At 39.0% G+C, this 26002-nt stretch overlaps 1 protein-coding gene across 7 annotated transcripts in view; it reads right to left on the bottom strand.

Annotated features, from left to right (window-relative positions):
- LOC149183927 (calcium/calmodulin-regulated receptor-like kinase 1) overlaps positions 1-26002 on the bottom strand; it is a 173962-nt gene that overhangs the window by 115584 nt on the left and 32376 nt on the right. For 2 of the 7 annotated variants that reach the window (XM_089417318.1, XM_089417320.1), the window contains 5 exons: positions 17778-17882; positions 17562-17675; positions 17379-17435; positions 8573-8921; positions 7159-7312 (listed from right to left, as the gene is read on the bottom strand). In XM_089417318.1, the coding sequence (XP_089273444.1) occupies positions 7159-7312; positions 8573-8853 (435 nt within the window). In that variant the 5' untranslated portion in view covers positions 8854-8921; positions 17379-17435; positions 17562-17675; positions 17778-17882. Of the gene's footprint in view, positions 1-7158; positions 7313-8572; positions 8922-17378; positions 17676-17777; positions 17883-26002 lie in introns of all 7 variants that reach the window. The other 5 variants (XM_089417317.1, XM_089417322.1, XM_089417321.1 and 2 more) reach the window with 4 other exon arrangements.

Here is a 26002-nt window from a genome sequence, read left to right on the forward strand (position 1 = left end):
AGATTTTGCAGAAATCCAAGGTATAATTGTATAAGAGTTTCTCCAAGAAAGTATTCATCCTACAACCCTTGTAATTAGATCACAAATCTATTTGTCTAGTTAATTTCATTAATTTTGGCCTAATTTAAACCAATGTTACATTTATTGTTATCAGCAATTTATTGTCGAGGGTCCAAAATTTAAATTATTAGCAATATAGGGAAAAATATCAGAAATTATTGGGAAACTTTACAAAATACAAAAATAATCATTTTTTTAATTTTTTGATTTCTAAAACAACATCAATATCAAACAAACACATTGCTACATAAATATGAAAATAAAATCGATATATAAGATGTATAAGATGTCAAGTGATACATCAGATATCGATATTGAAATATGATATTTGTCCTGAGTCATAAGATCTAATAGAATGATACAAAATCATATCAAAACCAAAAATATATGCATCTCGTGAGATGAATCATGGCAATGAAAACAACAAATTTCCCCTTGTTTGCTTGATGGAAAATGGTCACAACATCCTCAGTAATGTTATCAAAACTGGACCAAAAGATTGGTCGACCAAAAAATACATAAAATATTCAAATTTTGAAAATAACATATAATTCATGTGCATCCATATGAATCCAAATTATTATACAAAAATATTCAAAATTTCTAACAGATATAGCAAGGATGCATATAACCAAAATATCATTAAGTGTAATCCATCTCTAAATCTGAATCAAAATAGATCAAGAGAGAGGCTATAAATGGCTTCTGAAATCCAATCTAAATCATACTACAACAAATATCTACATAACATCAAAATCATTGCCTATATTGGGATCCTCCTCATCAAGATCACCCTCTATGCATTAAAAGAAGATAGAAAAAGATTAAGATTCTAATCAATGATTTTGCTTGAGTGAAGTGTACATTTTAACTAGGGTCATGAAAGGAGAAGCTCAACAGTAAATGCCACTAACATCGAGGTACATAAAGGTGTGGTGATCTTGATTAAATGTTAATTCCACCCTTCATACATCATAGAATCCAATTGAAACATTGCAATTTCGCCAATCCTGAAATCCTTAAAATTGTTAAGTCTATTAGATTTCGAGTGTGATCTAAAATTCTACTTTCTCCATATGAAATCCAATGAGGTCAAAACCACTCTCAAACATCCCGAGTCAATTAATGGTGACGTTAAAAATTTAAGAGTAAAAGTATGAGTGACATCTTCCAATATCTTTCATTTTCATCCTTTTACTTTAAGAATGTTGATGTTTCTAAATTTACTTAGTTAGAAACCCTCCATGCACTTTATCTGATTTATTCCTACCTACTTGTTATTTTACTTAACAAATTATTTACAATGTAAATACTGAAAAATAAACACTAGTGCATGCTCAACATATTACAGATTAGCAACTAAGGGAAACAGAAACAATCACACCATATGACACCATTATTTTTGGACCAATGTCCCCGGAAAAACCCAATGTAGGAAAATCGGTGCAGCTATCTGAGGGTTTTCTTATTAAGCAATATCAGAGTACAATCTGGGTGCCGAAACTGGCCTACCCAACAGAGAATTTCCTTGGCAGTAATACCTGAGTTTGAGACAAATCTCCTAGCTGAAAGCCCGGATAATCCTTCGAGTAGCTCCTCAGCACCAATTTTCCCCAGAAACCCTAGTGTCAGCCTTCTCTCAACTGCGTTAGCCCCTCTTTGCCCAGCACTGGCTCTGCATCACCCCGGATGGGTCTGATGGCTCTGCACAACTCCCGGCTACCTCTGCGTGGCCCTGCGTGAGCCCTGACTGGCTCTACGTCACTCTCCCCGGCTTCTGCGCTGCTACAGCACTATCTCTACCTCTCTGTCTCTCTGTACTCAATGCCCCTCAGCTGCTCTCTCGATCACTGATTCTATCTCTCTTAGCAAACCTCGCTCTAGAGAATAGAATGACTAATCACTCTGGTGTATTCTCCAAGTGACCCTCAAGCCTCCTCTTATACTTTTCCTGATGACATATAAACAGCCAAGATTAAGTCCTTAATCAACGGCTAAGATTAGATCTGGCTTGATCCATGTCTTTTGGACCATTCTAATACAGATTCATATTAATACACATTAATAATTTATTTTCCCTAAGCTAAGACTTAGGGACTCCATTAAAAATATTAATTATTTTAATATCCCCTGATCTGTTTAGAATCTGCCCAAACCCTTTCTGAGTATTGGAGATCTCATGTGCCCCAACCTCTCCACCAAATTTCGTGGCTAGAGCACATCCGATGCTACCACAAATCAACACTCCCTCTTAGCGAGGACTGTGCTCTGGCAATACTCCTCACTGAGTATTACTCTGATCATCAGGCATTGGTACCTGTGCTGATGCTAGGCCTTCCTGCCCAACATCCTCTACACTGCGACATCCGATACTGCTGCCCATGGTTCTGCCACTACCACTGCTGCAACTGTACGACAACTCCCTCTGCATCCGTGCTGCTGCTGGTCCTTTCTCCCAACACTGCACCTCCTCTCATCATGTTGCATCGTGCTGCCCACTGCTGCACTGCAACTCAGTTACTGAGAAGTAAGTAACTGATCTCCCAACTAACCTCTCTGTTGGGCTAGAGACACCCACTGATGTTGAAGCTCCCTCTGCCGCTGACAAGTGCTCCCTCTTTGACCTCTGCGCTGCTGCAACAACTCCCTTCATCTCGCACTGTTGCACACCTCTCTGTGCCATCTTGCATTGGTGCTACACTCCCGTGCTACTTGCATTGCTGCATCTTGCTAGTCTCGTGTTGTCTCGGGACTCCTCCACTGTAACTCTCTCTGCCGCTCCATCCGCATCCATCTCTACCCGACTCAGCCAGTCCTGCTACTCCTCTTCGGGACTCCCGTAGCAAGGTCTAATCCAAGAGGTTGGTTACCTCGAGGATCTTGCCCCTCATTTCCTGTAGCGCCTGACTACAGCTCAATGTCTGCCCACTTCAGCTCAAGTGGTGCGTGTACACTCATAGCACAGTCATCGTCTGTCAAAATTTCCTTCTTTGCTCGTGCTAGCATTTCCTTAGTCTCGGAAGACTCTTCCTTACTCTTCTTCCTTGAACACTGGGTCGCATAATGACCTAGCTCCCCACAGTGGAAGCACTTGATCTTGGAGAGATCCTTCTTCTTCCGCTTTTCCTGCTTTCCCTCAGATGTTAGGGCAACATCTTCCTCCTCCTGTTTGATTTTGATCCCCTTGCTGCTACTACCCGTCTTCGGCTGTCGTCTGATCTCTTCCTGGGAAGAGCCACCCACGTCTCGTCCCAAGGTGGGAAAGTCCCTCTGCCCAGCATACTCTGGACAAATACCTCCTAGTCTTCTGAGATAGTATTCAAGGTTGTCCTCACCATCAAATCCTGATAAGGCGTGGCCCCTATAGCAGTCAACTGATCTTGGATCTCATTCAGTCCTCCAAGGAAGGTGTCAATTGGTTCTCCCTTCTTCATTTGATACGACCTCAACTGATTCTCAAGTAGCATTCTTCTCTGCACAGAAGTATGCTGGTATAATTTCTTGAGAGCCTCCCACATCTCATATGTCGTTTCCTTCTCGACAATGTGTGATACTACATGATCCTTGACCCCGTCAAGGATGACGGTGTTAGCCCTCACCATTGCCTCCTCGTACTTGTCGTTATCATTGGGGTCGACTGGGATAGCTATTACCCTCAAGGCAAAGTTCTTGACACAATTTCTGTCAAGTACGGATAAGATTCTGGCCTTCCAGTCTGTGAAGTTCGACGCTCCATCCAGTCTATCCTGGTCTCTTACTCCGTGTAGTGCCATGATGCTCTTTTACTTCCCTCCTGGAAGTTCTCTGTTCGACTCCTCGGAGTCTCTACTTCCCGTCTGGAAGTTCTCTTCTGGACTCCCTCTGAGTACCGATTTACCTCTTGGAAATCCTTTTGCCACTGTCGAGATGGCCCCTACTCTGATCGTCTTTGTGCAACCGCACCACTGATCTAGGTTCCTCGGCTAGAAACCCTCGGCAACTTTTGCGCTGCTCTCCTGGCACTGTCTTTGCCTCTCTGTCTCTCTATACCCAATGCCCCTCAACTACAACTCCCGATCACTAATTATATCTCTCTTAGCATACCCCGCTCTAGAGAATAGAATGACTAATCACTCTGGTGTATTCTCCAAGTGACCCTCAAGCCTCCTCTTATACTTTTCCTGTTGACATATCAACAGTCGAGATTAAGTCCCTAATCAACAGCTAAGATTAGATCTGGCTTGATCCACGTCTTTTGGACGATTCTTACACAGATTCATATTAATACACATTAATATTTTATTTTCCCTAAGTTTAGGCTTAGGGAGTCCATTAAAAATATTAATTATTTTAATATCTCCTGATCTGTTTAGAATCTGCCCAAACCCTTTCTGGGTATTGGAGATCTCATGTGCCCCAACCTCTCCACCAAATTTCGTGGCTAGAGTACATCAGATGTGTTAATTTTGGGTATGTTCTATGCTTAGAGCAATTTATTCCAATTTTCACAGTTAGCTCAATATCTTTTCCAAATTAGCAATCACATCAGCATTAAAGTGAACTGCAGATAGAACATAAACATAAATTGCAAAAGACAAGCCAAGACAAGAGGACACAAGATGTGGTGCTAGCTAGGGACAAACCCCAAAGTGAGCGAGATAGTACGTTTATAATAGAAGTCAACACTTTGACTTATCTAGATAAGAGCATAGATGATCTCTAAAAAGATGATACATGAGATCAGTTGAAGACATGTTGCTTCAACTGATTTTCCAAGGTGACTCCTTCACCTGTCATTGTGCTACATTTCGTCATCATGCTGCACCTCACCGTGCTGCACCATGTTGCACCCATCATCACTATGCTGCATCTCATCATGCTTCATTAATCATGACTGTACCCATCACTGTACTGCATTATGTGCCATTGTTGCACCATGTTGCCATACTGACCTATGTGTTGGCTGCATCTTGCTTGCTTGTTGTCCCTAGCATGCTTGTTGTCCTTTGCATGCTAGTTGTCCCTTGCATGCTAGCTGTAACATTGCATGCTTGGTGTATTTGCTGCTAAGTACCATACAACTGTCCCAATGTTAGTTAGTTGTCCCTTGCATGTTGCTCTCCTTCGGAGACAGATGCTCTGGCTGTTCCGGCAGCTTCGGCAATTTCGATTGTTGCTGGCAGTTTCGACAGTTCCGACTTCTACCCTCTGCATCAGCGTTCCCGGCTGTTCCAACAATTCTGACTGTTCCCAGCAGTTCCGGCTATTCCCGGCAATTTCGACAATTCCGGCAATTTCGGCTATTCCCAGCAGTTCCTGGCAATTCCGGGTATTCCCGGCAGTTCCGGCTTCTGCCCTCTGGATTAGGGCAACATTATCCCTTAGGATCTCTCCTCCTACTAAAACCCAAAGACAAGTCGAGAGGAAGAGATCCCAAGTGCATTGAAATGACTTGAAGGCCACCTCTGTTTATACTAAAACATTGAGCACAAGTAGGGTTTATTTGGTTGCTAGCCGACCTTGACGAATTGTTCCATAACACAAATAAATTCATATCTCCATGAATACTTATCGGAGTCGAATGATCTTTAGATCAATCCTACACCTCTCGATAAGAGGGATCCAAGAATAATATCAGCTTCCATTAATAAGATGACACACATGGAGTTTGGCCCTAGTTTCCAATTTTAACACGATGCTACCCCAAATCAACAAAGAATTTAATATTACCATTAATTACTAGGTTATGTATCTCATGAAATGAATCACAGGAAATGAAACAATATATTTGCCCTTGTTTGCTTGATGGAAATAATATGAGAATCCTCATAGCTCAATCCACTAACTCACTTTTAAAAAATTAGGGTTAAAAGAAAAAAAAAATTGGTAACAATTTGAAATTGACAAAGACAAGGCGATAATTTCGAAATTATCATGATAATTACCTAAATTATCATGATAATTTCAAAAGGGCAAATTATTGCAATAATCACTGCTGATATTATCGCCAAGGTTGGTTTTGGCAATATTATCGTGATAATTTCAATATTATTCTAATAAGTGCAACACTGATTTAAACATATTCCAGCAATTAAAAGTCATATCTATAGGCTGGAAATTATTTCTGACCTTTTACCCAGTGGGATTTGATCCCAAAACCTCTGTAACAGAGTTGTTGCAGATCTGAAGCTTAAAAAAGACCTAAAGTGATTTAATATTGTTGTCCTAGCTTCCCCACCACTGGATTATCAATCTAGAGTGTCTTGGAATTATTGTGTGGCTCTGTAAAGGGAAGTTTGCTACTGTTTTACTACGTTTTTCTGTAGATTTCAGATTTGCAGTGAAAAGGCAGCAAGAAAAACTACATATAAAACCTTCTTACGAAAGGCTTATATCAAAAATAACTTATAAATTTGGTAAATATATTAAATTTTCACTCTTTTGGGCTATTTACATGTTGATTATCTTCAATTTTGAGTGAATCATATTGTTATTCTGCATTTATTTCCTGCATAATTTACATTTCCAAATCAGTACAATAGCAACAATTAACTCCTCGCTTCACCTAAGACCCCACACAAAGCACTAGTCTACTGATTGTTGAGTGAAGCACTTCACACAAAGAATTCTCCCATAGGCTTTATAGGAGGAGTTGAACTTAAAGAGTGGGGAATCCTTCTGAGGTGACAGGAAGCACTTGTTCTGCATGTGCCATCTTAGTGGTTTGCAAGGACCTTGGCAAACCCTGCTAGTTTGGGTGGTAACACCACCTCTCAAGTAATTGTTTCCTTCACTTCCCTTGTATATATTCTGCCCCATGTAACCATAATGATATCAAGTTCTTATCCTTCCTTTTCCCAGACACAACAGATCTCTTAGTTGAGGTAGTTAACTTATTACTTAATAATATTGAACAATCAACCACAATGAAGTTCAAACTACTATCATATTACAAGAATAAAATTGTTAATAACAAGGGTTTTATGAGTATCTACAAATAAATATATGTACAGAGATATCCATATGCACATACACATCCAGACATAACAATACCTAGTAGAAACCAAATGAATTGATTATACTTTGATGCAAATTATTGAATTGACAGAAAACACTTACCTCTGTTTGGAACTCCCTCTCTCCCTGTGAGGAATTTGTTGCAAGTACTTTCACAGCTACTGTTTCACCAGTTGGCATCATGGCTTTATAAACTGGGCCAAAAGCACCCTGCCCTATAACTGTTGTAAAATTATGTGTAGCTTTCTGGAGATCCCTGAAACAGTTTTCCCAATGATGAGTAAGGGTATTCACTAATAGATAAAAGCTTAACATGTAAGCTTCCTGTTGTTCTGTGCAGTTCCATTTCTTCACATCTCATGTATCAGCAACACAATTTAATCTTTAAAATTATGTATCACAATGCATTTAGAACAATAAACATTGTCAACCAGAAGCCAAATTTCTCATTGTAACTGAAAAAGCATTGATAATAGTTGTCACAACAGATGAACACAGAATTCCAACAGCATCGGGAGTCTTCATTCAGCAACGAACCTATCACTCAGGTAGTAAAAGCCATTTACACAAAAACTCTTGATATACAAATAGATGAAATATTTGAACAAGGCAGGCAGCAGCACCCATATCTTCCCGTTCTGGAATCAACTAGCAACACCCTTTTTTGTATGTTAACTAAAATTAAAGTTCAAACACTGGATATGCATGCCTTACAAACAGTGAAGTATAACAAATAGAATGAAAACAAAAGCCTGTGCTCAACAACAGATAGAGTTGGAGGAAGGTGAAGACCATGAAGTGAAATCTCAAGTTAGAAAGTATATAAAAAAGTCAAACTTAAATTCCATCTTTTGGACTATTTTTGGAACATTTTTGGCAGCATGTCTGCTGCCAAAAATGCTGTACTCCAAGGAAAATTTTCAGCTCCATACTTTGTTCAATGTTGAAGCCTGGAAAAGAAAAACTCATTATACACATATTTGATTTGGTATCTTCATAGTTGAGGATTTGCATGCACGAACTGGATGTTAATCAACTCCTGGCTTGGCCTTGGCTGTGATCTTCATTCCTTTGTATCTAAAAACATGTTCGCAGCCAGGTTGCATGGATATGGGAGTACAAGGGTGTGTTGCATGGAGTTACATAGTAAGTAGTACTAATCCCCCAAACACTAAGTACTCCAGTACAGAGGTTGTGGGAAAAAATTTAGGAGTCATAATCTGGCATTTGGTTAACTTTTCCATTCTTTTCCAAAAATTATTTGCCAATTCAAAACGAATATTAGCCCAAATTTCTTTAAGACAATTATTTTACCTGAAAATAACAAAAAAATCTAAGAATTAAATTAAAAACTTAGAAATTTGAGGATTTTTACAACAATATTGCCAAACATTTAGTGTAAACAAAAGCAAAAAACCTGAAAAGGCACCTTCAAATATAACCTGCATGTAACAGTGCAACTCAGGGACCAAAATAGATCAATATACAAAGTAGAGATATCGCACGAAATGCATACTTGTATGAATATCTTGGAATGCCAGAGGAAGAAGGAACAAAATTCTTCTCGTGCATTCTCCACCAAGATGAATGGCCATTTTGTCTAGATGAATGAGCTGCTTCATGATCAATTACAGAATCTGAAAGTACATTATCGATGCCAATAATACCATTGCTACGTTGAACTTTAGAACGTTTTCTGCGAAATCTAATGCAAAGGAGGGCACAAGCCACCAGTACCACTCCAACGGTAACACCAATGGAAAAACCGAGGATTATTTTCAGAGACCGAAATTTCATTTCGTCGGTCAATTGTAGACTGAAGGATGTGCACACAATTTCTGCAGACAAAAAAAATGTCCAATGGTCTGCACCACATATAAGTATGCCATGTCATTAATGAAAAATTCAAAACAGTTAAATACAATCACCTACACTAACTGAAAAAGACTATTCAATTAAGAAATCCCAATTTGGATAGCTAAATAGTAAAAATATAACCATGTCAGTGATACACAATTATCCCCTCTTAAAGATGTAAGTAAAATAAAGACTCCCAATCTTCAATTATTAAACAAGACCATCAGTGAACTGCATATCATAATGTATGAGAAGGTGAATCGTATGTATAACTATGAACTCACATCTACAGAACTTCTGAAGTCTAACACACTGAGTTCTAAGACCAGACTAAGGGAAAGAAAATTAACTAAACAAGTCAAAAAAATTAATGGCACATACTTAGTCAATCCATGTAACATCCAGGTTAATAGCTGAGTTTGCTTGGCGGAACATTTCAGACCATAAGCTATTAGTTGTATAATAATAATAATAATCTAGTTTTAAGGTCGCAGCCAAGCCAGACACCAAATTGGTGTATGAGACCCCTTGTTTGTCAGATTAGGGACCCGCCTCTGCACAGTGAATTGACTGCTATTGTCTATGGAGGTGTACATACTCTACCCTTCTCTGGGTTTAAAATTGTGACCTCTTAGGAAGAAACACATGCTCCTAACCATTAGGCCCAGTCAAGCCTACGAGTATATATTAATCACTTTAGAGTGTCCAGAATTAGTGGCTTTGATCATTAAATAAGACCAGGTTAGTTATCCAAGCCATGGTTCAGTAGCCGCTTGGTAGGTTTAGCTGTGCCAGTGAGAGCAGAGTGATTTGCACATCTTAATGTATGGTAACATGAATCATACATGTAACTATTAACTGACGTCAACAAAACTTCATAAGTCTAACACAGTAAGCTTTCAGACAAGTCTAAAAGACAGAAAATCAACTAAACAAGTCAAAATAATTTAACTGAAAATACTTAGTAAATCCATGAAACATCCAGGTTAATAACCAAGCTTTGCTTGGGACAAAAATTCAGACCATGAGCCATCAGTTGTATACTTCATAATATAATGAGAATATCAATTAAGTACCAAAATATATTAATCCCTTAAAAATGTCCAGAATTAGTACATTTATAGCCATCCTGTGCCTCCATGTGGATTCACAGCTCGACCTGGTGGGATCTTTTCCCAAGAAGAGAAAATGTCAAGCTGGCCCCAAAATACTCCATAGGGACACTTAGAGACAGTGATATACTCTAGTTTATTCCCATCTCTTCTCACCTTACCTTATTTGATGATCGTATCAACTCATATGTACTAAATTTGAAAGACGCAATAAACTCAGTTACCGAATCCACCACCCCTGTTTGTAGGATCCACGTATTCACCAGGATCCGTTATGATCTTTTCCCAAGAGGAGAAAATGTCAAGCTGGCCCCAAAATACTCCATAGAGACACTTAGAGACAGTGATATACTCTAGTTTATTCCCATCTCTTCTCACTTTACCTTATTCGATGATCGTATCAGCTCATATGTACTAAATTTGAAAGAAGCAATAAACTCAGTTACCGAATCCACCACCCCTGTTTGTAGGATCCACGTATTCACCAGGATCCATTATGATCCATCATGAAAGCAGATACATGGGAGAATGAAACCAATACTAAGCCCATGAAATGAATCCCATCGAAAATGAAACAGATCCTGAAATTTTAAAACAGATCCGAAAAACTTCAGTGTTTTTCTCACCTTACCTTATTTGATGATAGTATCAGCTCATATATACTAAATTTGAAAGACACTATAGACTGTGTTAACGAATCCACCACCTTTATTTGTAGGATCCACCTGGATCTGTCCATGATCCGTCATGGAAGCCGATCGCTTGGAGAATGAAACAAATCCTAAGCCCGTGAAATGAATCCCATAGAAAATGAAACATCCTGAAATTTTGAAACACATCCCAAAAATTCCAGTGCCTTCCTAACTCAGGAGTCCCCAAAATATCATTTTTTAAATGAAAAAAATCCCATAACCATAAATGCCTAAAGGCTTAAACCCTAGGCCACTAGGGATGTAGCTCACTTGGCAAAGCATGTTATGTAAAGTGTTAAGTAAAATATTGTGAAGTTCTTGGTTCTACCCCCCCCAATTAACCCATGTCCACATTTGAGGCAGCGTGGCACACCTAATGGTTATAGTGGTAGCAGAAGGAATTGACCATATTTCGCACGAGTATGAGACTGCCCCAGTTGCTGATTCACTAGTTACAAAAAAAAAAGAGTAAACCCTAAACGCCAATCCCAATCAAGGGTTGATCCATCCTTGTGTAAAGATCTGCTCTCAAGGTCTGAATTAGCAAGGTCAGATCTCAAGGTCTGCTGTCAAGGTTTTGTCTATCATTATGGTCAAGGTCTGATCTATCCATATGTGCTAGGTTGATGCTCACTTCTCCCACACTGTTATTTAGTGCAGCCGTAGCATTCAAGAAAACCAATTTATTCACTGCTGCTAAGGACATGTAGATGTGGCTCACAAAAACGATGTTATGACCTGCTTCATGCTTATGTTGAAATGGTCTTCAAGGTTATCAATTATCAACGATGGTTATATCTTATAATTAGCATATATGGTACCTGGTGGCTAATAGTAATATGCATGAGAACTCCCTTTGTTGGTTATAGCTTATGGTTCTACTATTGTGATTCCCGAATGTTTTTTATTCTTAACTCTATATTTTTCAATCATAACAATATTTTTTTATTTTTTTATAATTAACACTTCCCTGCCATATATGCATTCTGACCTGTCAAAAATCTGGTAGATCATATTACCCCTACTGTCAGTAGGGGTACACATACAATTTCAAAGTGCCCAAGGTCACAAGTGAAAAATCAAAAACCTTGTAACAACCATGTGAGTCATTGTATTAGGTGTCCTAAACCTTGCGATGGTCAGCCATGGCCTGTCCTTTTGGGCTGTCCGTGGTCTCTTTGTCCTATATAGGATCGGGAAATTCTAGATGGATCTTGAGAGGACTCATGGTGTTAGAGGAGCCTTCTTATGTAGGGGTGATCACCGATGTATGGGCCAGTGCAACCCACTTCAAGGTGCACCTATGTCTTACTTCATGATTAGTTGTGTAATCTAGTCTCTCTGTGTCCTTGGCATTGGTGCAGTGTTCCTCAGATAGTTCTCAACATCGCAGTGTCACAAAATCAACATTTCACATTTCCCGAGAAAGTTCACGCTTCCCAATGCAAGTGCTCTTGGAAATGAAAAAGTCAACTTGGTGCCAAAATGCTTAGATTGATGAGGGGATGACGTGCCATGCTGAAATTTTTCTAAACAATGAAGGAATGATGAAGTTACAAGTGGTCAAAGTTGGTCAACATGTACAACAAGTTTCCAGGTGGCAAAATAAGGGCAACATTGGACAGTTTTCTACATGTATTGCATCAAAGTTGGTCTATAGAAGACATGAACAAGTTACAAAAACCATGTCTCAGTTTCTCCATATTCCCAACAATGTTAGAGATCTGACAATTGAGCATGATGACATTGCATTGATAGGGATGATGTGGCAACACAGAGTAGTATTTGGGCAAATCAAGCTAGACCCAGATGAAATCAAGACAAATACCAACATACCCAAGTGGCAAAGCGTCAAATGCATCAAGGAATTAGAGAACCAAGCAATAGGTGGTGAAGTCGAATTGTACTAATTGTTTGAAGTCAAAGGAAGTAGCCATTGGAGGGTCAAAATGGAATGTTGAGGCATCTTGAACCAAAAGGTTGGCAAGTGGACAATTTTCTAGCTATTGCAAACTTCAAAGTAAATATATCCTTCTTTCAACAAAATCAAACCATATTCAAGCAAATCAAGGGAGTAAAGGAGAAAGTCGAGCCACCTCCTAGCCTTTAGAGACAGTAAAGGACAAAATCAAAATCCATATATGGCAGGGAAATAGAAATTATAAAAAAAATATAAATATATTGTTATGATCGAAAAAAATAGAGTTACGAATCAAAACCATTCAAGAATCACAATAGTAGGTGGCCCGAAGAATGGAGCTAGATGACAGACCTGCAACTTCAGATGACTCTTCAACACGTTAGCCACCTCCTAGCCATTAGAGAGAATAAAGGAGTAAACGACAAAGTCGAGCAACCTCCATTAGAGAGATTGAAGCCACCTCCTAGCCAGTAGAGAGAGATTCTTCTAGTTCAACTAACCATTAGTTCTTTAGGATTTGGCACCCATACATCCACATACCTGGGTAGGGCCCAAAACTTGGCACTGGGAGGTTGATATAGCTAAAAGAAAAAGCATATAATGGCCACAAGCAAAATAAAGAAAAGAATATTAAAATGCAAAAGATGACCGAGACATACACATTGGCACGTGGGAAAAACCCTAACATGAGCTTCACCTCACCCATCATGGCCATCACCTAGTTCCTGAGCAACATATTGCTCCTATACATCATTAAAGGAACCCTTGCATGTCCCAACTCTATTGGGCAATGAGCTTCCTCATCATTGAGAGGTATATTGTCGCTGCTACAACACCCTCCAAAATTTTGGCCTACGCTCAATTTCGTAGCCTTCCTTGGTCTTGTACATTGTCGTCGCAAACATTGAAACTCATCCCATGTGTTTCCTTGGGGTGTTTTGGTCCCTTTTGCAAAATAGGCAAAATATCATCTTTTCACATGTTAGTTGCCACACAATGTGTTTAAGCCTGTTTTGGTGGTTTCAAGGGGCTACCTTTGTGTAAATGAGTTAATCTAACCATGTAAACATCCTTCGCACTCATTTCCAAAGTTTCAAGCACTATCACACAAGTGTTGTCATGGTTGTCGCAAAGTGTATCTTTAGTGTCGCACTTGTCGTAAGTTGTCGTAAAGTTGTCACACTAAGGGAAATGCATTGTTCATGTGTCCTAGATGATCTATGTTGTTTCGTCAAGTATTCTAAGTGTGTGATCACAGTCGAAGTCTTATCACTGTTCACATCAGCTTCACCGATCCCGCACTTAGCCATTTTCTGAAAAGCTTCCTAACCAAGCAACCTAGCTTCACCCAGCCTCCCTGAATTGCGCATTACGCAATCTCGGACCTCTAGTTGTGACCATGCCTCTTGACGCTGCGCAATGCGTAGTTCTTGCCTGCTAGGACTGCTGCACTACGTAGCTCTAGTGCTCAAGCCCTAACTTTGGCTCCCAGAATTGTGCAATCCATCTACCCAACCAGGCCTCAACTACGCATTGCGCAATCTCAGGCCTCAAGCTCATCCCTTGAGCCCCTAAGCTATGCAATGGCCCAGCCTCCTTTGTCTCCCGAAATTGCACAATGTGTTGATCCAGTGCTCATCCCCTCAACCTGTCACACTAACCTCCATAATTGCACAGTTTTCTTCCTTAGCCCAGCCTGGACTGTGCATTGCACAGTCTCAAGGTTCAAGTTTCACCCCTGACCAACGTTGCACGAAGCAGGGACGCGGAAGCGTTATTTCCCAAAAATCTAGGAAGCAAAGCATCTACTATATATATATATATATATATATATTATATTTTTTTGCATTTATATTAAAATAAACATCCAAAATACCAAATTAGTTGTAGATGACATGAAAACATGCATATTTTTACATAAATCAAGATAAATATAGCATCCATTGTACATCAATGATTAATTATTCCAGCATCAACCATCTACAATCTAGATTACTCTTCTCTTGTCTAGCCTTTAACTCTACTTCAATTCTATAGGGATTTTAGTCAACATTGCCTAACTTTGATCAAACAGCTTAATCCAAGCTTTATAATATGGTAGAGAAAGCTTAACATGCTTGATCAATGATTTTGACTTGAGTGAACGGTACATAATTGCTAAGGCCATGACAAAGGAGTTCAACAATCAATAACACTAGCACTGGGGTACATATAAGGCTTGGTGCTCTTGATTAAATGCCAATCACATGCCCTCATACATGATATAATCCAATGAAATTCCACAATCTCATTGATCTTGAAAACTGTTATGTCTACTGAATTTTGAATAGGATATGAAATTCTATTTTCTCCATATGAAGTCTAATGAGGTTGGAACCACTCTCAAACATCCCAAGTCATTTCATGGTAATGCTAAAAATTTAAGTAAAAGGATGGAAATGAAAGATAAAGGAGAATGTCACTTTTACTTCAAGAATTTAACATTACCATTAGGGAGCATCAAGGGGCACCTTGGGAGTATTCGAAAAATTTAGTTCCTCACATAACAGTTCGAAATTTCCAAAAAACAAAAAAGCTCCGCGGAACCGTGTGAACTGTCCACCTTCTCTCGGATCCGCTTGCCATACGCGGTGGATACACGCCCAAACCTCCACAGATCCGCACCCAATCCTTTCCAGACCCGCGGATCGGGCCCCCACGGATCCAATTTTCCATGATTCACCAAAAAAAGGTGAAACGGCTGATCCGATTTTCCTATCTGCAGTTCCGCCGAAGGATTGGTGGCAGACCATACGAGACATGGATCTGCCTCCGGATCCTTGGGGTGGGGGGCACTTCCTGCAACTGCTTAAACTGTGTAATTGCGCAGTCACTGAGCCCCTCTCCTAGCTTATCACCCAGTTCCGACTCAGCCAATGGATCAATGTGCACGATCTTAAACTAGGGGTTTTCAGACTGATGTCATCTCGTCATGAGTGAATTGCAAATACAGGTACCTTATCATATCATGGTGAGCTGATGGAGAAGAGGATGAAGGAGAACATGATGAAAGACATCTTTGTAGTTGGGTATGCAAGTTGATTAACCGAGAGAAATCAAAGGGACACCAGTTTGCGATCACAACTGAAGACTTGAGATCATTGAAGATTCCTTATCACCAAGCCATGTGGAGGTGGAAAGAAAAGCATTCTCAAACAGACATGTTGTCGCACAAAATGTCTAGGCACCACGACAACAATTCAGATCGGGGGTTGTCACCCCGATCCCCAATCTCTCCATTTAAGTTGTCTCCCTACAACAAGCTAATGGGGTTAGACCCTATGGAAAAATGGAATGAAGAAGAACTAGTTGGAAACCAACCAATTCGGGAGACACAGTAAAGTGATCAAGTACTTGATTAAGATTTAGCAAGACCTATAGGATTTGATTAGATTTTAAATGATTGATACTAGTGCCTTATGGAGTCAACGATCTTGCTAGTGAAATTAAGACCAAGTAATTGATTTGCAACTGCTGCTTAGATGAATGACTATCTTATCTGAATGCAAATCCTAAAACTGATGTGAAATGCAAGAATCTTGGTTAATTTTAGTTAAATGCCTAATTGAATTTTAACCCTTCGATCCTTTCTATATTCAACCTGATTACGTAGTAATTGGCAGAAAGAAGATAAGGTGAAGCACACTATGATGTGATTAATGATACCTCTTCTGAAAATCTTACATACCCAGTGCCTCGGGCACTGCAGAGAGTTGTGGCTCTGATGACTGCAAGGTCACTGTTTTAAGTACTATTAAAAGCAGCCTTCTCAAGCAAAGATGGATGGATACCTATCTCTCTATCAACCAAGCTTATGCTTGGAAGTAAATTTTATTTATGCAAAAATAACTTATATGCAAATGCACCAGATGATGAGAAGAAGCTAGACCCGAGAATTAGAAACACTTGTGTCGCAAAAGCCCTTAATCACCAAACAAAATGTTCGCTTTATTGGATGAAGACTTAAAAATAAACCCCTAAAAATATTACAATTAAACCACAAGCTTATTTCAAATCTTTTTTTATACAATTATAACTCAAAGAGAACAAAAACTTCTTTGTAATCAATGTCAACAAATGCTCAAAAGATGCTCAGTCTATGAAACAAAAGATATGCATTTTATCACAATTCCATGACAGAGTACTTAATTTAATGAAAATTAGTTTTTAGGACAGCAGTAAGAAAAACTTTACGACAGCGGCAATATGACAATGAAAACAGTAAGCTATCAATGATATCTTTATGGCAAAAATTTTCCAAAAAATTTCCAAACTTGCCCACATGAATTATCAAAAATTTTCAGCCTGTTATGATGTGATTTCTAGAATTATATCAAATCTGATATACTTATTACTGTCAGCAATTAAAACATGAAATAAGCCTAATGATGAATGCCCAATTCAAGAAATTAATTCCTTAATGTATTAGACAACTTAGGAACCGATTTTAGGCTAACCCACATGAAATTTTGCCACTGTTATATTTCAAACTTTAGAAACAGAATTATTCAAAGATAACAGTCACCCAAAATGTAGATCTAGGCCAAATTTTTGATACACATTAAACATAAATGCCTTATTAATGTATTTAACAATTTTCTTAGTTAATTTCAAACCACTTAGATGTGTTTTTCACCACTATTAGAAAGGTATATGACTGTTGTAGCAAACAGTAGGAAAAAGATGGTTTAGAAATCAAACCCTTAGGCCCTAGGCCTTGAGCATCACTTGCCCAAGTCGCCAAAAAAAATTCGATACCTGAAACACAAATTTTTATCAAATTTTCTGGAAACCTCAGAGCCTATCTCAATGGGACCAGAGATTATTAAGGTTTAGATAGTCTCCCATCCGAGTGAAAGAGCCAGCTTTGTTTTGTAATTTGACCTTGCAATCAGCTCTTGAAGCTTATACTGTCTTCCAAGTCTCTGTAACCAAGGCCGGAGCTCATTTGAAGGTGGTCTCCAAATTTGTATGCCTTCAGACAGAAAATCCCAGATCCTGTTGAACAACTCATAGAAATCTCAGAAAGGCCGAGGAGTTTTCAGGAATCCAAAAAATTAATAAAAGGCCTATTGTGTATGGTTCCCTTATGAGACTTACGGATCTCTGAATAGGTTCTATTATCACAAAAATTGTCGAAGAAGCCAAAGTTACTCAATTCCTTAAAGTGCCAAGCAGATGAACGAAGCGGCCTCATACCTCTGCCTGAGAAAAGCCATCAATTTCCATGTAAGCACACTACAGTAATGAATTGTTCAAAGAAAAGTGTAAAGCTTGAAACACAGACTTATTAAGAGATCAGCGAACCTGAGGTATGTATCATTAGTAATTTCATTTGAAGTGTTTATAAGACCTCAATGAGATTATGAGACCATGTATGGGTCTAAATAGTCCATAATTGATTTCAAGTAAAATTTGATCTTTGAAAGATGAAAAGTTGTGGAATATCTGTGACCAAGTATATTCAGGTTACTGTCAATGACCTGTGAGTTCAGTATTGTCCTGAAGTCATCTTGTACCTTGCACTTTCTACTTAAATGATATATCTTGTTTTGCACATGACTGTATTGGCTGAGATATGTTTCAGTACCTCATCATAAAAGAAGAGCCAATGTCTGCCCTCTTGAAAACTTATTCTCCAAATCCGAATGTCTGTGGCATGTTCTTAATTGCTTGAAGAGGACGGAAGCCCTATCTCAGATTCTCAGTACATCTGTCACTCTATACCGAGTATCTCAGATCTAAATCATTCTCAGGTCTGTCTCATATAGATCAAAAGGCCTCAGATCATCTATCAAAAGGTCCAAAGACCTTAGAGCTAATAACCTCTCAAATAATTTCAGAGAATTCTGATTTGGTTAAGTCAATTGAAAAGGCCAGAGTATTTTTGTTGGATCATATCTCAGTTAATAGAAGTCAACCTTGTTGAAAGACCGAAGTTTGTATCAATGAACCAAATAACCTCAGATCATTCCTTCTAGTCTCTGGAATGATTGTCGAAATCCTAGGATGATCGAAGTTCCTCAAAAAAAAAATTGTAAGACACTATACATTAAAGAACAGTTTGTGAACCTCGTGATTGTGTTGTAGCTACCAGAACGAATGCTACAGATGAAGTATTAAAGATTCTCAGTGATGGATTTGTCAAAAGAATGCAGACCTACAAAAACTTCAGAGAAATTTTTAAGAGTCGTTGATGCTCAAGTATGTCTTGAAGAATATATTAGAGGGCTGTGTCAACATTCTGAAAAATATTGCCTTACAAATCGTATGCAGATCCTTAGAAAATCCTTTTATCGATATATAGCATGAATTCAAGCATGACATGAGCAATCTGTGTGAGCATAATAAAATAATAATCAGAAGATGCGAAGTTTGACACTCCATATCCTTCAGTGTTATAATATGGTGCAATGATAAAAGGCTTGAAGAAAATTTGGGAAACTGTTCCTGGGGTTCTGTATCTCCTTTCGAAAAACACTGCATCATATTTCTGAATAAAGGATGTTGTTGCAAAGCTTTGACACCTGGAAGATGTACACTGGATATGTCTAGCTCACTGTCACTAGTATGTCTTTGAAGATAGCACAAATATTGATTATAGTGGAAAAGAGACCGAATACTTCTTCCGTTAAGAAATCAAAAGTTCTCACTTGGAAAGATCAAATCTTTTGCAGCAGACCAAAGACAAAAAAGACACGCTGATGTCGTATACATTTGCTATTATGGACTCTTAGGTGCTGAGACCTAATAATGAAGATCATTCTTTGTTGATTTGGAAACAGTGATGAACTTTATTACATAAGCAAAAGGCTCTAGGGTTTTAACATTTGGATATGAAAAAGGAACTTGCAAAATTGGATGTCTAGGGTTTACTAACCCTAGCAAGATAAAAGTCTTGGATTAATGAAGCCCTAGGGTTTGGAGACAAAAACCTATCTAGACGTTTCCACTGAAAAAAGAAACCCTAACCCTAGCTTTTGCAATGAAGGAATGGCATCAGGGCAATGACGTGGACATTGTTGCAGATGGATGCAAGAAGACTAAAGATCAAGAGAAAGCTGGCTTTCTTCTCAAAAGATAAGTATTTCATATCTCTCTTGTTTGATTAGTCTCTTGTCTTTGAATTCTTTGCTTGGTTGTAATTGTTCTCCCATGGCCTCCTAGTGAGGATTGCAGGTACATAGTGAAGGTTGTCAAGGCTTTGACAGCAAATGGAAGAAGTGTAAGAATGAAGCAAAGCGTGTGAGCATGAGTTGAGTTGACAAATATTATACTTGAATAAATCCTTGCTCAGAGGGAGCTAGGAAATCAGCAAGTTTGAAGTTTGCGTGCAGCAGATGACACTGTAATCAAATTCAAAAGAGACAAATGAATGGAAGATTATCCCTGTAAGATCATGTTTTTCCAAGTTGACTCGTGTCAGAGGGAGCAGTCAGAGAGCATTGTTTTAGCTTGAGGGAGTTGACCTCTTAGTTTGTGACGATGGACTATATTTGAAATTATCGGACTAGATAGTTGATATGCTAAACGACAACAATGGCAGAGGGAGCAGCCTGATTTATCACAGTAGGATATGCTTTAGTTTGAGAGGGAGCATCCAGTGAGGGTGATCGGAAAGCATCTGTGATCCAGTGAAAGCAAGAAGAACGTTTTATGGTTGAGCCAAGATGTGTTGCTCAACAAGTGTTGAAGTATCAACATGGTACAATTGGTCATGGATGATTTGAGAAGTACAGTTGCAGATCTAGTTTAGCATAGAGTTGCTTCAGTTTGGGCTTCGTTTTAATTTCATGGATGAGCATGAAGCAGTATGGCAAAGGCCAAGTATATTGCAGTTGAATTGGCAAGTTAAGAAGCAATAGAGCTTCAGAGGCTACTTGCAGGTTTTGATCAAGAGCAGGAGACGACCATGATGACAGACATGGTGCAGATGGGAGCAATGAACCTCAAATATATCTTCACTGATGAGCAGATAGTCAATATGCTAACAAAGCCTCTTTCTAGAGGGGAGTTTATATACTTCCAGGACAAGCCTAGGCTTGTGGAAAATGCCTCTCTAGTTGAGAGGGGGTGATGATTGCATTGTGGATATGGTTTCTCCCTGTGTCATGTACTTTAACCAGAATTAATGATGTCAAAAACATTGACCATAATTAGGGAGAATGGTTTGAAAAAATAGATAGCATCATGGACTAACATTATTCATGTGTCATTGTATAGTGACCTAATTAGGGTTGTAGTCCCTGTGTCACTTTGACCTTAATTAGGAAGAATGGTCCGGTGGACAAACATTTCCCTGTGTCTTTGTATAGTGACCTGATTAGGGTTGCATTCCCTGTGTCTTTGTATAGTGACCTGATTAGGGTTGCATTCCCTGTGTCACTTTGACCTGTATAGGAAAATGGTCTAGCAGAGGATAGTCATTCTCCCTACGTCAATGTATAGTGACTTGATTATGGATGTTTTCCCTATGTCACTTTGACCTGAATTAGGGAGAATGGTCTAGAGGTCATAGCCTCCTAGCATCGTGCTCTGATATCTTTCTAGAGTGAGCTTGTTTTGGCATCGTGCTCCAATCTCTGTCTAGAATGAGCTTGTTTGTTGAGGCCTCTTGGTGGACATCAAACGATGCATGTGTGCCATACGTCGGGAGTACTGACTGGGTTATGGCAATGTGGTTGATGTTGGTGATCATATTATTGATGATGATGCTTATCTTAATCTTGATGATCATTCCTTATAGAATTGTCAACTTGAGAACATCTTGATAGTCATTATGAATACCTCCCTAGCTAAGAGGGAGTGTTGAAATATGTAGCTATGGTCAGTCTTCATAATAAAATTATTTATCATTGATGTATTTGATTCATTATTATTTGTCAAGCATGTTCTTCATGCTCAAAAGAAAATTCAATTATCTATGTATTTGTCAAAGAAAATTTTGAATTTTAAAGTTCCTCAAGAAGACCAACTCGGCTTAGCCCTTAAGAGGCACCTATTCAGCCCCCAAAGAAGATATATATATATATATATATGGTTACTTGGTCTCCTTCATTAGGAAATCTGTGGATCATCATCAAGTGATACATTTTTGCTCTCTTATGCAAAGAAGGGCAAGGAAAAGGAGGTCGAAGCTAGAAGAATAAGAAGAGTACTCGAACATGTAAAAAATACTCTCTGCTACTCACACATGTATCCAAATCAAGTTCGAAGTTTCTTTGATATTTTTCTAAAGTCAGGTCCAAATTCTCTGTGATTTCTGTGGGAGAGGCAGGCCAAAATTCGGCCCCTAATGTAGACCCTGTTGCAGATCCTTTGACCGAAGTTTGTGGAGGGTTGACTTGGCTTCTTTGATGATCATTGATGTTGTCATCTTACTGGTCAATTTGACTTTGTTGTCTCTCTTGTTGAATTAAATCTATAAGGAAAGATTTGTTGAGTTTTTCCCCATGTGGGTATTCCGAGGGTGTAAAATATGGTGTTCTTGTGTGGTTGTCTCTTAATGAACTTTATGGCAATTTTGTTTATTGTTGAGCTCCTCTATATAATTGCTTTATGAAGAAAAGAACACAAGGAATGGATTAATTTAACTAAATTCACAAGAAGTAATTATCAGTCTAGAGGATGCCCTAGATTTTAACATTAGTCACTCTGTGAGATTTTGCACTAAGCGGCAAGGTTTTGCTATAACAAAATCCATTGCCTTAAATCCCTATAATGTTAACTAAGAAAGCCCCTTAATCCAAAGGAAAGTAAGATTGAAGTGAAAGTGTTGAAGTTTGTAGATATGGTTGGTCTACAAAATTTCGGTTTCTCTAAACTTTGGTTTCTCTTCTTCACTTGTTTCATTTGTAGGCTTGAGATCTATCCTCCTTTTCCAGGCCCTGTAGTTGGAGGCTCCTTCTAGTTTGTTTTCTCCCTTTATTAAGTTTGACATAGTTCCTGTAGATAGTAGACTTATCTCCTTGTATGATACTTTTTCCTTAATAAACTTTTTTTTTATCTCCTTTTCCTCAATAGACCTTCAACCTGCCTTTTTCCTTCTTCTTCACCTTAGCTTTGATACTGTGTTAGAAAATCAGAAAGGCAGAAAGATTTTCTTTATGTTGATAATTATTTGTGATGTCTTTATATTCTTATTAACTTTCTTATGTTCTATTTTATCTTTGTTCATCAAACAATTACCAAAACCAAAACACAAAGATCAAGGACACTAGATGTAAGCACTCAGTCGGGGCTAAAAACCCTATATAGGGGAAAACCCAGTCAAAGAACTCTTCCTTCAGTAATTCAAAATGAAGTGGACCAAGACCTTAGACCTTCCTCCTCCACCGAGTCAGCCTTCCAAAATGATTCAGCGACCTTCAATAGTATCTTTTTGTCTGAAAGCTTCAATCCAGAAATTCGACTTCCTAGTTTCAAAACTTCGAACCCCAACCCGCAGAATTTCCGCCCAGCAACAAAACAAAAGTTTTGACCCTTCCAGCAGCTTAGCAGCTTCACAAATGTGAGAGAGAGAGAGAAAATTTCAACTTCTTATGCTTGAGATAGGCCTCCTCCTCCATCGCTAGCCCTTTTCACCTTCTTCCTTGAATTTCGCACTTTTTACTGCCACAACAATTACAAATCGAACTTGGTGAGTGAGTCTCCAAATAAGGTCGAGTTGTTTCCTTTATATAGTAGTTTTTGCCCCTCAGTTTAGGCCGACTTGTCCAGTTTGAGCCCAACTTGGTGGAGGAGACCTAGAATATCTAATTTACATCAAAATAAATTTCTTTCTTGACAAATAAATCCCATGAAGGATTCTTTACATTATGACATGGACAAGGACACTTGACAAAAACCCTAGAGGCCTACAATGGAGGTTTTGACCTATAAACAATTGACCGTCAATTTCTTTAATAATAAAATTTATTTATCTTTCTTTTGATAAATACATTACATCATGACTCAAGTACAATTATGAAGACCAACACTAGTTACATTTTTCAACAGCTTCTTTATTTGTCTTTTGTCTTTTATTATATTTTTTCATTTTACTGCTCGGGGCTCAAAGGGATGAGAGCATGATGCGTAAGATATAGCAGTGATTACCCCCATAAGGTAGGGCAGTTCATCACCCACAAGGCATTGGGACATTCATGGGTCCCTTAATGATGTAAAGGGGCACTCACAGAGGCCCTAGGAACCAAGGTGATGGTCATAATGATAGGGGATAGAGCTCATGCTTGCCTTTTTCCCACGTGCTAAGATTTTATTGTCCCGACCATCTTTTGCGTTTTATGGTATATTTCCTATTGTATGTGGCCATATTATGCTTTTATCCCTTTTTTAGCTACATCAACCTCCGAGAATCGTTCCAAGCCCGACCCAAGGTGTGGACAAGGGAAAGGGGAGGCTAACATCTTGTGGAGCCAATGGATAAATGTGGACCCAGATGGATGAAATGTGAAAAAGGCTTGTAATGAGCGAAGGGGAGTAAGATATATGGTATCAGGAAGCGGGCCACGCAACCAAAATCAGGGTTTCCCATGTAGTGCCACTCCTAAAGCTAATAGCCAATAGAGGAGATCACATAAGACTAGGATACAGGATTAACCCCCAGCTGAGGTAAGGGAACAAGAGTACATTCAAAGCCCTTCTTTCTTCTGAGTCACCTAATAATTGTTAAGTTATGGTATGTTCTATGCTTATAACAGTTTACTTCTTTTTCTTATTATATTCCACCGATTAGCAATCACATGTATATAAAGTAAAGTGCAGATAGAACATTAAATGATCGACAGAAAACAAGCCAAGACAAGAGACACAAGATGTGGCGGCTAGCCAGGGACAAACCCCACAATGTGTGGGGAAACCCTTTGATCAAACCTTCTTTTATCTTCAATAATTCAGCAGAGAGAAATAGTACAATAAATCTGATTCATATCAGCAGTAGCAAACCCTACATCAGTAGCATCAGCATTAGCGGCTTCATTATCAAACTAGGGCAGACCATATCTCAGAAACCGACCGTCGGATTGACTTCATTCCACCACCAAAAGTTTCGGCTTCCAGAGGAGGTTCAGATGAACCTACAGCACAGTTCAGATGAGGAGATCTTCTAGGCCACGCAAGTCAATCTTTACTTCTGCAGTTGCAGCTTCAGTTTCAGCAATTTCTAGCTTCAAACTAGGGCAATCAATATCTTGCAAACCGTTCGTCGGATTGACTTCATTCCACCACCAAAAGTTGTGGCTTTCAGAGGAGGTTCAGATGAACCTACAACGCAGTTCCAAAGAGGAGATCTTCTAGGCCACGCAAGTCAATCTTTACTTCTGCAGTTGCAGCTTCAAATTCAACAGCTTCCGGCTTCATATGTGTGAGAGAGAGAGACCCATTTCAGCGCAGTAGAGAAGAGACTCATATCTGTGCAGTAGAGAGAGAGAGATGTGATGAGATGAGTGAGTCCAAATGAGGAAAATTCCTCTTATATTTATACACAACGTTGGTGGGTGAATAGATGCGACTGTTGGGCTTCTGAGCCTACATGAGTTGTAGGTCGGCTTGATAATAATTCCATAATCAAAATAAATTCATATCTCCATGAATACTTATCGGAATCGGATGATATTTATATCAATCCTACACCTCTCGACAAGAGGAATCTAATAAAAATATTATCATCCATGAATAAGATGACCCACATGAAGTTTTGCCCTGGTTGCCAATTTTAACACTCCCTCTCAACCATGGAGAACTTCATCTGCAATCTTTCTATCGGTCGTTACTATTCATCCATCAAATGCATTGCCTTGTACGGCCTGACCCTTGCCCTGCTCTGCTCTATTCTGCCTGTTCTGCTTTGTCTTGTTCTACCCCACATTGATCTGAACTGTTTTGCTCTGTTCTGCTCTGCTCTTGCATTGTTTTGTTCTGCTGTGCTTTTGTCTGAATTATGAAGAAGAAGAAATGATCGAGGATGTATCATACTGACTCAGAGTATGTACCACTGGTCCCAGACCAGTCTCAACCAACCCGAAGTCAGCGTCATAGTGAGTACAACTCCACTGGTCCTAGACCAGTATCATCCTCCACTGACTCCAAATCAGTCTCAGAGTGTGTACCACTGGTCCCAGACCAGTCTCAGCCGACCCGAAGTCAGCTTCATAGTAAGTACCACTCCTACCACTGGTCCCAGACCAGTATCATTGATCCCAGATCAATGGAGGTCATCCTAGCGTAGGGAGTACGGTAGTTACAACGATGCGTCCATCGGTATTACTATGGTCCCTAACTTCATTTCCCTGCTCATTGATCAGATGAGAGGTACTTCCCATGAG

This window comes from Pinus tabuliformis, chromosome 3_2, assembly GCF_031772625.1.
Source record: "Pinus tabuliformis cultivar Carrire ecotype Pingquan chromosome 3_2, CPIR1, whole genome shotgun sequence".
Taxonomy (NCBI): Eukaryota; Viridiplantae; Streptophyta; class Pinopsida; order Pinales; family Pinaceae; genus Pinus; species Pinus tabuliformis.